Consider the following 15,415-nt stretch of genomic DNA (forward strand, 5'->3'; position numbering starts at 1 on the left):
AGAGTTCTTCAGGTACTCTCTCTCTCAGATCTAATCCTTTGAATCTATTTCTCACTTTCACTGTATAATTGTAAGAGATTTGATTTAGGTCATACCTGAATGGTCTAGTGGTTTTCCCTACTTTCTTCATTTTAAGTCTGAATTTTTCAATAAGGAGTAGAGTGGAGAAATAACTCCAGAAAGAATGAGGAGACAGAGCCAAAGTGAAAACAATGCCCAGTTATGGATGTGACTGGTGATGGAAGCAAGGTCCGATGCTGTAAAGAGCAGTATTGCATAGGAACCTGGAATGTTAGGTCCATGAATCAAGGTAAGTTAGAAGTGGTCAAACAGGAGATGGCAAGAGTGAACATCAACATTTTAGGAATCAGTGAACTAAAATGGACTGGAATGGGCAAATTTAATTCATATGACCATTATATTTACTACTGTGGGCAAGAATCCCTTAGAAGAAATAGAGTAGCCATTTCAACAAAAGAGTCTGAAATGCAGTACTTGGATGCAATCTCAAAAATGACAGAATGATCTCTGTTCACTTCCAAGGCAAACCATTCATTATCACTGTAATCCAAGTCTATGCCCAAAAAATAATGCTGAAGAAGCTGAAGTTGAACGATTCTATGAAGACCTACGAGATCTAGAACTAATACCCAAAAAAGATGCTCTTTGCATCATAGGTGATTGGAATGCAAAAGTAGGAAGTCAAGAGATCCCTCGAGTAACAGGCAAGTTTGGCCTTGGAGTATGGAATGAAGCAGGGCAAAGGCTAATAGAGTTTTGCCAAGAGAATGCACTGATCATAGCAAACACCCTCTCCAATGACGCAAGAAAAGATGCTACATGTGGACATCACCAGATGGTCAACAGTGAAATCAGATTGATTATATTCTTTGCAGCCAAAGATGGAGAAACTCTATAGAGTCAGCAAAAACAAGACCGGGAGCTGACTGTGGCTCAGATCATGAACTCCTTGAACATTACAGACAGGATTCAAAAATGTCACTTCCTTTACATGTACTATTGATTTTGCATTTTATCACATCACATTGAAATCATTTTTGCAGCATGTCCCCTACTAGAGAGTGAAATTCCTAGGGAAGTCGCTGCTCTTTAGTCGCTCAGTCATGTCCGACCCTTTGTGACCACACATCAGGCTCCATGGGAGTCTCCAGGCAGGAACACTGGAGTAGGTTGCCATGTCCTTCTCCAGGGATCTTCTGAATCCAGGGATCCAACCGCGTCTCCTGCAAGTCTCCCGCAGGTCTCCCTCATTGGCAGGTGGATTCTTCTGCACTGAGGCCCCAGGGAAGCCCCAGTGTGATTACTCATTCTCTCTCATCACTTAGCCTGTTAGTAAGTGTGCACTAAATGCTGGCTAAATGGAAGAGTGTTTGAACATCTGCTGGGCCTGATGATTGAAAACTGTCATTCTAAATTCATTTCTGTGGTTCAGAATAGAACAGGACATTGTCACAGTCTTTTAGCCAGGTCTTGCTTCAAGATATTAATTTTTTTTCTTCTCATTTTTTTTTATTTTCAGGAGTTTTGTTAAAGTATAGCTCACATATCATAAATCCATCCATTTTAAGTGTGTGATAATTTTAGTAGACTGAAATCATCCCCACTATCCACTTTTAGAACATTTCCATCACTCAACAAAAGATCCCTTATGCACACTGGTGCTTCACTTGCATTCCCACTGTAATTTTAGACAGTGTGCTTCAGTCTCTAAGCTTCAGTCCTTCGTCTATTATTTGGGATGATATGAGTCCTTGGTCCCCCACAGAAAGATGCAGATGTCGCAGCTGTGAGAATAAAGGAGAGTAACACATGCTTATGGAGTTTAGGGTTTTGTATCTGCCCCCCCAAGTACCTGTGGTGACAGAGATAGCATCCAAAAAAACCTGAAACACCAGGTGCTGTTACAGACTATGTATGGAGTCTCTAATTCTGTAGTTTTAGAGTGCAGCACATATGGTCTTCTTAATGGTTGCCTTTACCATTGTTTTCCATGACGATAAAGTCCCTTAGGCTCATTCTGGCTCCTGAGTTTATCAGTACTGGTACTCATCCTTACAATAGTCATGCCTATTTCAAATAAATAATTTCTGTCTTCCCCTCCAAGGGTAAAGCTATTCACTGCAATCTCATCAGGGTGTGGCTCCATCAATAATTCACCTTCTGCTATTTACTTTCCAAGGCTACCTGTTAAGTCTTGCTTCTCTCTGTTTATGAATATACCCATGTCACAGACTTGCTTTTTTCTCTTTATCCATTCATTCTGGATGGGACAACTCTCAGAATGGTGAGATCAGACAGAAAGATCTAAATAAGAGAGCACCTTTATTACTGCAATCACAGGCATGTGCTTCATGGAATGAGCCTTCGCGTTCCTGCTTTGCATGGTTTGGAGGCTTTTCTTCACTCAGCTGTGCATCAGAGGTTATTTTCACCAACTCCAATAAATCTTTTTGGTGATTTTATAAGAGATATTCAGAAGATGCTCTTGGTGACCTTTGAATGGCTAAAAGGAGTCTGAACATCCTGTCTAAGCACAGTAGAGCAGCCAGCAGGCAGATAGTACACAAGACTTCAGGGGCTTGTTTTTCTAGCTCCACTCTACCCCTCTCAGGCACTTCTGATTCTTTTAAATTTAATTTAAAATAAATACAAGGGAAGCTAGAAGAACAGAGAACAGTGCAATAAAAAAAGCACAAAATCCTGGCACCCAGAAGCAGCTGCTAATAATACCACTGGCTCTCTAAGGGAGCTCAAAAATGATCTCCCATTTATCCATTCTCTAAGGCTCTGTGGGAACTCTGTGCCTCACTCACCAAGGAGAGGAGCTGGTCAGTGCTGCTGGGCTGGACAAAGTGCTTGTGAAGGCTCTCTCTGGGGAGTGCACGCCCAAGGTGCTGGGTTAAGCATAGACTGTAAGGGTCTGAAACTTATACACTTCATTTATTGAAATGTAGTTGATTTACAATGCTGTGTTAATTACTGCTGGACCACAAAGTGACTCTGTTATACACACATATACATTTTTTTGAATATTCATTATAGTTTCTCATAGGATTTTGAATTTAGTTCTCTGTGCTAAAGTGAGCTTCCCAGGTGATGCTAGTGGTAAAGAACCCATCTGCCAATGCAGGTAGACATAAAAGACTTGGGTTCCATCTCTGGATCGGGAAGATCTCCTGGAGGAGGGCACAGCAACCCACTCCAGGATTCTTGCCTGGAGAAAGCTATGGACAGAGGAGCCCAGCGGGCTGCAGTCCATAGTGTTGCAGAGAGTCAGACACAACTGAAGCGACTTAGCACGCACGCCTTATGGCACCATGGACTGCAGCACGCCAGGCCTCCCTGTCCTTCACCATCTCACAGAGCTCGCTCAAACTCATGTCCATTGAGTCGGTGATGCCATGCAACCATCTCATCCTCTGCCGTCCCCTTCTCCTCCTGCCCTCAATATTTCCCAGCATCAGGGTCTTTTCCAATGAGTCAGTTCTTCGCATCAGGTGGCCAAATTATTCGAGTTTCAACTTCAGCCTCAGTCCTTCCAAGGAATATTTAGGACTGATCTCCTTTAGGATGGACTGGTTGGATCTCTTCGCAGTCCAGGCAGCTCTCAAGAGTCTTTTCCAACACCACAGTTCAAAAGCATCAATTCTTCAGCACTCCATCTTCTTTATGATCCAACTCTCACCTCCATACAAGACTACTGGAAAAACCATAGCTCTCACTAGACGGACCTTTCTTGGCAAAGTAGTGCCTCTTCTTTTTAATATGCTGTGTAGGCTGGTCATAGCTTTTCTTCCAAGGAGCAAGCATCTCTAAATTCCATGGCTGTAGTCACTGTCTGCAGTGATTCTGGAACCCAAGAAAATAAAGTCTGTCACTATTTCCATTGCTTACCCATCTCTTTGCCATGACGTGATGGGACCAGATGCCATGATCTTCATTTTTTGAACATTGAGTTTTGAGCCAGCTTTTTCACTCTCCTCTTTCACTTTCATCAAGAGGCTCTTTAGTTCTGTTTCATAGATAGGTTCATCTGTGTCATATTTTAGATTCCACATATAAATGATGTCATAGGGTATTATTTCTGACTTACTTTGCTTAGTATGATAACCTCTGGTTGCATGCATGTTTCTGCAAATGGCATTGCTTTGCTCTTTTTATGGCAGAGTAATACTCCATGGTGTATCTGTATCACATCTTCTTTATCTGGCCATCTGTTGGACATTTAAGTTGTTTCCATGTCTCGGCTATTGTGTATACGGCTTTAATGCACATAGGAGTCCGTGTATCTTTTTGAACTACAATTTTGTCTGGATAAATGCCCAGGAGGGGGATTTCTGGATCATGTGGTAATTCTATTTTTAGTTTTCTGAGGAACCGCCCCCCTACTCTTTTCCACAGTGGCTGCACAAACTTACATTCCCATCAACAATACAGGAGGAGTACCCTTTTATCCACATCCTTCTCAGTATTTTTTTATTTTAGACTGTTTAGTGATGGCCATTCTGACTGGTGGTACCTCACTGTAGTTTTGATTTGCCTTTCTCTCAGTTTTCAGTAAAGAATCTGCCTGCAATGCAGGAGACCCAGTTCAATCCTTGGATCAGAAAGATCCCCTGGAGAAGGAAGTACTGGCATTTCAGCTTCACCAGCAGTTCTTCCAGTGGATATTCAGTATTAATTTCCTTTAAGCAATCCTGATTTGATGTCCTTGCAGTCCACTAAAGGACTCTTAAGAGTCTTCTCCAACACCACAGTTCAGAAGCATCAATTCTTTGGTGCTCAGCTTTCTTTATGCTCCAACTCTCAAATCAGTACATGACTACTGGATAAACCATAGCTTTGATTATACAGACCTTTGTTGGCAAAATGATATCTCTGCTTTTTTATATACTGTCTAGGTTTGTCATAGCTTTCCTTCCAAGGAGCAAGTGTCTTTTTACTTTCCCCTAGTACAAATTTACAAAAACTATCCTGGTTTCATTTTTAAGACAAAAATGTTAATCTCATGTAGTTACAAAAAGAAGGAACAGAGTACTGTTTAGGAGTTTGTCTAATTACTCAGCCTCTGTCATGACTAATTAATCTCAGAATGTTTATCATTCATGGGAAATTCCTGCACAGGGATTCTATGTCCTAAACATCTATGTCTTTCAGGTCATTTGAAGGTCAGAATAAAAGGTACCCAGGTATTCTGTGTAAATAGGCTTCTCTTATTTAAGGACCTTATCACTCTTTCATGAAGATTATGTTTTTTTGTAATTGAAGCAATTTGAAATTTTACATAATGAAACTTCTCTGCTGGCTGTGACATTGATTTTAAGCAGGTATATTGGAGATCATAATTATTTTTGGCCATAAAGTGTTAAGGATCCAACCAGGCAAAATATGTGGCATTTCATGAGTTATTTTTCTTTCTCAACTCCAGTCTAGTCTCAACTCCAGTCCAGTCTTGGTCATTAGGCTAAAGCTGAGGAAGATCTGAATGGGATACTAATAGATGTTAGTGCTGAAGAAGACTTTAGATCAAACCTATGTCTACCATCCTATACATCTAACTTGCCTTGACAAAATCCTCTCCAATAACTGTAATTCAGGAATACGGAGTCCTAGAAGCAGAAACTTCAAAGCTGTAGTGCCTACAGGTGTCCGACACTTGCTTTAAGTTCTTACTTCATGATTACTCCTGGGGGTTTTGAATTTTCCCTTCTGAACATAAAAGGAGAAATGAACAGAATGCCTTTTACCTAGAGTAGTCTTCTGAATTATATTTTTCATTTCTAGCCTAAAGATTATGAAAATCAGAATCCTACCAGAAGATAAACAAGAATGCTTTCTGTCCCAGCCTCAATACTTGAGTATTTCTTTACATCTTGTAACAGCTCCAGCCAAGGTTACAAGGGAAATAGATAAATCTAGACTTTCTCATGTACAGAGTACATGTACCAGACTTTTCTCATGTATCAGCTTCTTATAGTTAATTTTACCAACCACTTTCCATTTGTTAATTATGGGGAAAACAACAACAACAACAACAAAATTATGTGGAAAACAACTTCTTAGTGGAGACTTGGTCCACTTAAAAAGCAAAAAGCAACCAAAAAGGTAACATAAAGACATTGTTTGAGGTGCCAAAATCAGGCACTGGACCACCTCACCAGCAAAGGGCCATTTTCCAATTCCCTTCTTTGGTTACACAGGGAAGAAGGAAGAACAGAGCTGATTGTATAGCAATAACAGATTAAAAAATTGTCTAAGTGTCTCTAACAAGCCAACTGATCAACCAAATCTTAACTATGACAGATATGTTGAGCATTCTTGTTGCAACAAATTTATTTTTGTATGAAGTTAACAAATCTTTGATCCCTTATGTTTATTTTTGCTGTGAACAAGTCTGTAAATGAAGTAATGAATTCATGATTTCCAGAGGTGAAAGAATAGGTTACATGAGAGAACCAACAGAATGAGTTAGGAAGTTCTTTTTTAGAAGAGCTCAGTACTAATAGTGATTCCTGTCCTGCCTAAAATGAAATGCTAGGGGGAGGCTTGCTGGTCTCCTGGCAACCTTGATCTACTTGGTCCCGGGCACCATTGGTGCTTGAGGTAGTGCATGCTAAAGGATGGAACATTGAAGTAGAAGACTCACATCATCATAACTAGCTACAAAAATGCTTGTGAATTTCTTGACCTATTGATATATTAGGTCATCACTGATGAAGCATGGAGATAATGAACTTCCAGATACTTCTCATGTATTGTCCTCTCCTCGTGCCAGCCATGGGTTTACATCAGAAGACGATAGTAATTATAACTCACTCTGCAGTTAGGAGAGGTATGGATCAATGTTTCAGTTGACATTTCTCCTACAGCGTACAGCTGAAATAAATTCCATAGTCAGTAACACCAGGAAAAGAGTCTCTTCTTCCATATGTTGAGGGCATCTTTGATTTCCTTGTTCCGCAAGCTATAGATCAATGGATTTAGCAGGGGGACTATAACAGTGTACAAGACAGATGCCAGCTTGTTTTGGCTCGAGGAACCGCCGGAATTAGGATACATATAAACAAAGATACCCGAGCCAAAGAAGAGGGTCACAGCTATCAGGTGGGAAGCACAAGTGTTGAAGGCTTTGGACCGGCCTTCAGCTGAAGTGATCTTCAGAACGGTGGCAACAATGTAACCATAGGATATCATGATAACCAAGACAGATGTGAGCCCAAAGATGACAGTGAGCACAGATGTTATGACTTGAAAGAAGAAGGTGTCCGAGCAGGACAGGGTTAGCAGCTGGGGCAGGTCGCAGAAGAAATGGTTGATGATGTTTGGTCCACAGAAGTGGAGCTGAAGTAAGGCACACAACTGAATGAACGAGCCCAAGAATCCAGTTATACAAGATCCTGCCACCATCTGCAGGCAGAGAGTAGGGGACATGATGGCTGTGTAAAGCAGAGGACTGCAAATGGCAGCATAGCGATCATAGGCCATGGCCGCCAGCAGACAGCACTCAGTCAGACCCAGGCTAGAGAAAAAGAAGTACTGCATGGTGCAGCCCGTAAAGGAGATGAGTTTATGCTTCCTGAAGAAGTCTGAGAGCATTCTAGGAGCTATGGTGGAAACATAGCATGTATCCAGCAAGGACAGGTTGCTGAGGAAAAAGTACATAGGCGTGTGCAAATGGGGGTCCATCCTGATGAGGGCGATGAGCCCCAGGTTCCAAGATACTGTCACCAGGTAGATCCCTAGGAATATTGAAAAGAGGGCAGCGGTGAGCTTTGGAAACTCAGAGAACCCCAAGAGAATGAACTCTGTGATTGTTGTTCTGTTCCTTCCTCCAGCCATCGCCTTGGGGCTGTAGGATCTGTAGGAAAAGATCCTCAGATCTGTAGGAAAAGAATAAATCTTTAAGTCAATTGTTACCGCAGTTTCCTTGGGAAGAAACTGCCTTCAACCCACACTGAACACAGAATCAAGGGAAGTAGTGAACAATTTTAAAAGAAATAACCCTGGCTGACTTTGCCCCTAACTAATCGTTCTGTGTGTCGGTGTTCCCACACATACCAGAGGGTAGCCCAGGGACCTCAGCCTGGTGCTGTGATGACCCAGTGGGGTGGGGTAGCAGAAGGGTCGGGGAGAGGCTCAGGAGGAAGGGATGTATGGACACATACGGATGAGCCATGCCGTGCAGCAGAAACTAAGGCACATCGTATAGCAGTGGTACTCCAATTCATTTTTTTAAATTTAATTTTATTTTTTCCAATTCATTTTTTTAAATTTAAAAAGAGGATATTACACTTTTCAATATTAACCCACCTACCTATCACAAAGACAAAAGAAAGAATAATAACATTTGGAAAGCCCTTCTTAAAAGATACTTGGGAAATTTTAGGATATTGTTAATGAGATTATAACTCCTGTGTTTCCAGAACTAGAACAAATAATCTCACAATTTGTATGGAAATACAAAAAACCTCAAATAGCCAAAGCAATCTTGAGAAAGAATGATGGAACTGGAGGAATCAACCTGCCTGACTTCAGGCTCTACTACAAAGCCACAGTCATCAAGACAGTATGGTATTGGCACAAAGACAGAAATATAGATCAATGGAACAGAATAGAAAGCCCAGAGATAAATCCACAAACCTATGGACACCTTATCTTCGACAAAGGAGGCAAGGATATACAATGGAAAAAAGACAACCTCTTTAACAAGTGGTGCTGGGAAAACTGGTCAACCACTTGTAAAAGAATGAAACTAGAACACCTTCTAACACCATACACAAAAATAAACTCAAATGGATTAAAGATCTAAATGTAAGACCAGAAACTATAAAACTCCTAGAGGAGAACATAGGCAAAACACTCTCTGACATAAATCACAGCAGGATCCTTTATGACCCACCTCCCAGAATATTGGAAATCAAAGCAAAAATAAACAAATGGGACCTAATGAAACTTAAAAGCTTTTGCACAACAAAGGAAACTATAAGCAAGGTGAAAAGACAGCCTTCAGATTGGGAGAAAATAATAGCAAATGAAGCAACAGACAAAGGATTAATCTCAAAAATATACAAGCAACTCCTGAAGCTCAATTCCAGAAAAGTAAATGACCCAATCAAAAAATGGGCCAAAGAACTAAACAGACATTTCTCCAAAGAAGACACACAGATGGCTAACAAACACATGAAAAGATGCTCAACATCACTCATTATCAGAGAAATGCAAATCAAAACCACAATGAGGTACCATTACACACCAGTCAGGATGGCTGCTATCCAAAAGTCTACAAGCAATAAATGCTGGAGAGGGTGTGGAGAAAAGGGAACCCTCTTACACTGTTGGTGGGAATGCAAACTAGCACAGCTGCTATGGAGAACAGTGTGGAGATTTCTTAAAAAACTGGAAATAGAACTGCCATATGACCCAGCAATCCCACTTCTGGGCATACACACCAAGGAAACCAGATCTGAAAGAGACACGTGCACCCCAATGTTCATTGAAGCACTGTTTATAATAGCCAGGACATGGACGCAACCTAGATGCCCATCAGCAGACGAATGGAAAGAAAGCTGTGGTACATATACACCATGGAATATTACTCAGCCATTAAAAAGAATGCATTTGAATCAGTTCTAATGAGACGGATGAAACTGGAGCCCATTATACAGAGTGAAGTAAGTCAGAAAGATAAAGACCAATACAGTATACTAATGCATATATATGGAATTTAGAAAGATGGTAATGATAACCCTATATGCAAAACAGAAAAAGAGACACAGATGTACAGAACAGACTTTTGGACTCTGTGGGAGAAGGCAAGGGTGGGATGTTCTGAGAGAATAGCACTGAAACAAGTATACTATCAGGGGTGAAACAGATCACCAGCCCAGGTTGAATGCATGAGACAAGTGCTCGGGGCTGGTGCACTGGGAAGACCCAGAGAGATGGGGTGGGGAGGGAGGCGGGAGGGGGTATCCGGATGGGGAACACATGTAAATCCATGGCTGATTCATGTCAATGTATGGCAAAAACCACTACAATATTGTAAAGTAATTAGCCTTCAACTAATAAAAATAATTGAGGGAAAAAAAAAAAAAACTCCTGTGTTTCACGTAGTGACTAAAAACACGGTCTTAGATATGACGTAGGTATTCCGGAATGTGGCTCTGCCAACTGTGAGCTTTATGACTCCAAACACATTGGTATCCTCCTACTTAATTGACTTCATCTGAAAGCTAGAAAGATAATTACAATAGAATTTATCTCATAAGGCTCACTTGAAGTTACATTAGGTCTGTTTACATACAGTAACTGCCGTGGATAAAGTAGTGCACAAAGCGGAGTCAATATGTAACATCTTCTTAATGTCATTTTAATATTCATTTGGTGTGTGAGAAACTTTTTTTCAATATTTGTTTTTATTTATTTGGTTGCTCCAGGTTTTAGTTGCAGAGCCCAGGATCTTTAGTTGCAGTATGTGGGCTCTCGCTCTCTGACCAGGGGTCAAACCCAGGCCCCCTGTGCTGGGAGTGTGGAGTCTTCGCCGCTGGACCACCAAGGAAGTCCCTGGGAGAAACTTCTAAAGTGCAAATTTTAAAAGGTTGGTCACAAAGATAAGACACAGACTACACTGTGGTTAATTTGAAATCAGTAATAAAATTATGGGAAATAACATAATTGGAAATGAATTGCATATTTATAAACTATTCAGGAGTCAGATAATAAATTGTAATAAAAAAGGCAGGGCAGGGACTGACACGCACAGGTTTCTTTCTAGTCTTTCTGCAGCTCAGTCTTCCCAGGCTGAAAATAACTCCTCTAAAGCAGAGCTTCAACCGTGGCTGTCCATTAGAATCATCTGGCACACTTTCTAAAGCCCAATTGATCAAACTGATTAATCCAGCATCTTGGGGGCTAGAAGCCAAGTATCATATTTGCTAAAACTCTACAGAAGATTTCAATGTGTAGTCACACTTCAGTGTGCATGAGACAGTGAACTGTTGGGGTTTTTTTCAAACTTTAAACTTTTCCCTTAGTTTTGAGACATAGTGGATGAACAATGTCCTGCTGCTTTGAGGGGAACAGCAAAGGGCCTCAGCCACACATACACACACACGTCCACTCTCCCCCAAACCCTCCCCCATCCAGGATGGCACATGACATTGAGCAGAATTCCCCGAGCTGTACAGTAGGTCCTTGTTGGTTATCCAGTTTAAATATCAGAATGTAGCTCTATCTTGGGAAAGCAAAACCGTAATCAACACCTATTTTTTGTAGCACCTTCAGCAGCTCAGATACTCAAGGGCACACATTTGTTGAAGGAATCCCACAGCTTTTGTAAGAACCTGATGCTTCCAAATAATATGTTATCATTATGTCCATTGGTGCATAAATCTTTAAATGATGTAAAACCATGATGGATTTTCTTTAATGTTGGAAAGCAATCACACTTGTGGGACAAATAAGGATTTTAAGAGGTTCTTTTATTCACTGAAATATCATCATCCCATTTTAAGGGGAAATTATATATGTGGGGAAAATGTCTATTATAGAGTGAGAAGCAGAATTTGATTTTCTCTAAGATGATAGCTGGAGATAAGGTGGGAAAAATACCCAGAGTGTTTCTGTGGGCAGGTACTACTTGTCCTTTTGACCTTTGCTAAACCAGCCTCGGGGACCAGGGGATTCAGAAATCCTGAGACTACCTTGCTCTTGGAATCTGAGGATGTTGCTCTCAAGGAGGTTGATTTACGATGGGCCTTTCAAGCTTCCCTGGTAGCTCAGAGGGTAAAGCGTCTGCCTGCCATGTGGGAGACTTGGGTTCAATCCCTGAATCAGGAAGATCTCCTGGAGAAGGAAATGGTGACCCCCTCTGGTGTTCTAGCCTGCAGAATCCCATGGATGGAGGAGCCTGGTAGGCTACAGTCCATGGGGTTGCAAAGAGCCAGACACAACTGAGCAACCTCACTTTCAGTTTCATATAGCAAAATGTGTCATTGTGATATGCAATGTTCACAGTGACAATTTAGAAAACTACTGCCCAATTTAAGGGGCTTCCCTGATAGCTCAGTTGGTAAAGAATCCGCCTGCAATGCAGCAGACCCTGGTTCGATCCCTGGGTTGGGAAGATCCCCTGGATAAGGGAAAGGCTACCCACTCCAGTATTCTGGCCTGGAGAATTCTATACAGTCCTTGGGGTTCCAAAGAGTTGGACATGGGAGAGGCCCAAAGTAACCTTTCTTAAGTTAGCAAACAAAAGTATGTCCTATCTTTAATAGCTAATTACTCTTTATTATTCCTTGTACGCAGGAAAGGAAAAGAGAAGAAAGAAAGGGAGGAAGGGAGGAAAGAAGGGCAGAGGAAGAAAGAGGAGGAGAGCAGCCCATACTCAGCAAATTCAAAGAGCAAACTGACCCACTTACATGCAGTTGGACAGGGAGTTTATTTAGCTCACCCACTCCTCATATTTGAGGTAGAGTATGTTGTGCCCTTTAAGTCCTAACTAGACTCTAAATGAAGTTAGAAACAAGTCTTCAAAATGTGAAATAAATGTTGATTCTTATTGAAATTCTTAGACAATGTCAAATGAGGTATGCTCATTTTAATTATAAGAAGAGTTCAGATATTGACAGACTGAAAATCAACTTTAACTTTTAGAATGTAGGGTTAGTGTGAGTCGCTCAGTTGTGTCCAACTCTTGAGACCCATGGACTATAGCCCGCCGAGCTCCTCTGTTCATGGGATTCTCCAGGCAAGAATACTGAAGTGGGTTGCCACTCCCTTCTCTGGGGGATCTTCCCGACCCAGGGATTGAACCTGGGTCTCCTGCATTGCAGGCAGATTCTTTGCCTTCTGAGCCACAGTATCGTAAATATCTACCTTTTCATCTCTGTCTCCATTAATTATATTTCTATTAAATACTTATTGAACACTTACTGTCCTAGTCATTCTTCTAAGACACATACTAACTCATTTAATCCTCACTACAACTCTATTTTAACATGAGACACATGAAGTTAGGAAGTTGCACAGGGCCCCAGTGCTAATAAGCAGCAGACTTGGTAACCACTCAGGTAGGCTGGCTCCAGGGCTGGGAATTTAAAAATCATACTATCCTGCAAATTTTGTGTCTCCTTCCCTACAATTATTATACTAAATGAAGTAAGTCAGAAAGAGAGGGACAAATATTATGTGATATCACCTATATAGAGAATCTAAAATATGATTCAAAGGAACTTATTTATGAAGCTGAATCCGAGTCACAGACATAAAAAACAATCTTATGGTTACCAAAAGGGGAATGGGGGGTATAAGTTAAGAGTTTCAGATTAGCAGATACAAACTACTGTGCACAAAAAATAGATGAACAAGGTCCTACTGTGCAACACAGGGAATATATTCAATATCCTGTAATAAACCATAATGGAAAAGAATATGTCTATATGTGTAACTGAATCACTTTGCTGAATTGCTTTGCTAACACATAAATCAACTATACTTTAATAAAAAATAATAAAATAAGTAAATAAATAAAATTTGAGTCTCTATCTTAATTTTCTAGTCATTATTATTGCACTGTTCAATTATATTTATAAGTTGTTTACTATTTCAAGATCTTTTTAAAAGTATAAACAAAGAAAATCAGAAGAGGTGGGTCAAAAAGCCACACTGGCCCAGTATAAACTCTAGCTAAAGTAAGTTTTTTCCCACATCAACTATTATAATGATGAATATCCCTCAGGTCTGCAAATGTAGCAGCTAAGAATAATTTTTAATATTTTTAAAAGCTGGCAAATTGTATATTTATGCAAAATAACACCATCAAATTGCTTTGGAATAAAATCACATCAAGCCCTCTGAAAGTGAAAGTGAAAGTCACTCAGTTTTGTCCAACTCTTTGGGACTCCATGGACTGTAGCCCACCAAGCTCCTCTGTCCATGGACTTCTCCAGGCCAGAATACTGGAGTGGGTAGCCTTTCCCTTCTCCAGGGGATCTCCCCAACCCAGGGATCAAATCCAGGTCTCCCAGCTTGCAAGCAGATTCCTTACCAACTGAGCCACAAGGGAAGCCCAAGAACACTGGAGTGGGTAGCCTATCTCTTCTCCAGGGGACCTTCCCAACCCAGGAATCAACCCGGGGTCTCATGCATTGCAGGCGGGTTCTCTACCAACTGAGCCATCGGGGAAGACCCTCAAGCCCCTCTGGCTACTCTCTTTCAGACTAAGCAAAAGTTTCAACTTTCTCTGATGAATATAAGCGGAGTTAGGGAGAAGTACAGCACATGTGGCTCCATCACTTACCAACTTCATGATTTTTGGCGAATCACTTTATCTCTGTGTGCCTCTCTTTCTTCATCTGTAAGGGAGAATTTATCACTATACAGGGTGTTTGTGGAAACCTACGTATGTAATATAGGCCCTCTCTGGTGACCCAGCGGTAGAGAATCCATGGGCCAATGCAGGGAACATGAGTGTGATCTCTGGTCCAGGAAGACTCTACATGCTGCAGAGCAGCTAAGCCCCTGCACCCTAACTATTGAGCCTGTGCTCTAGGGGCTGGGCGCGGCAACTACTGAGCCCACGGGCCACAACTACTGAAGCCTGCAGCCCTAGAGCCAGTGTTCCACGAGAGAAGCCCCTGCAGTGAGAAGCCCTCACATGGCAGCTAGAGAGCAGCCTCCACTCACCACAACTAGAGAAACCCTACAGCCACAAAGACCCAGCACTGCCAATAAACAAATAAATCAGTTTTTTAAAAGCATGTAATAGAGTGCTGGGCTTCCCTCATAGCTCAGTTGGTAAAGAATTTGCCTGCAGTTCAGGAGACCCAGGTTCGATTCCTAGGTCAGGAAGATCCCCTGGAGAAGGAAATGGCAACCCACTCCAGTATTCTTGCCTGGAGAATCCCATGGACAAAGGAGCCTGGCGGTCCTTGGGGTCACAAGAGTCGGACACGACTGAGTGCCTAAACCACCGAAAGAGTGCTGGTCACACAGTAAGCTCTCCAAAATGGGAGTTGTTACATTAGTAATGAACAACCATATGATTATTCCCCCCAAAGTATTTGCTAACTGGAAATCTTCAACAGGGGAAGACTGGGAGTGTTTGGTGGTGACAGCCTGGGGCTCCTTGGCCCAGCTTGGGAGGCGTCTTACCCTTCCTTCCTCACACCACCCACTTGCTAATATCTGAAATCCCACATCAGACACTTCCTTAGGCTCAAACGCCTCCATTTCTGTTATAATTCAAGTAATCCCGTTGGGATAAGGGAGAGAAAGCATGGTTACTGTGAGAAAATGAAAACAGCTGCTGCACCTGGATACGCGAAGTCTCTGGGTTGAGTGCATAGGAGAGTGAGGCTGCAAGAAGGAAAATAGAACATGCCAGGTGGTCCCA

General features: G+C 41.6%; 1 protein-coding gene across 1 annotated transcript; it reads right to left on the reverse strand.

Moving 5' to 3' along the window:
* Window positions 1-6,915: 6,915 nt before the first annotated feature.
* LOC122678311 (olfactory receptor 1440-like) lies at window positions 6,916-7,860 on the reverse strand. The gene has a single exon (XM_043878988.1). The coding sequence runs from the start codon at window positions 7,858-7,860 to the stop codon at window positions 6,916-6,918; it is 945 nt and encodes a 314-aa protein (XP_043734923.1).
* Window positions 7,861-15,415: the final 7,555 nt, after the last annotated feature.

This window comes from Cervus elaphus, chromosome 1 (assembly GCF_910594005.1).
Source record: "Cervus elaphus chromosome 1, mCerEla1.1, whole genome shotgun sequence".
Lineage (NCBI taxonomy): Eukaryota > Metazoa > Chordata > Mammalia > Artiodactyla > Cervidae > Cervus > Cervus elaphus.

Coding starts and splice junctions, on each gene's coding strand:
- LOC122678311 (XM_043878988.1), bottom strand. CDS start 7,860: ATGGCTGGAGGAAGGAACAGAACAACAATCACAGAGTTCATTCTCTTG.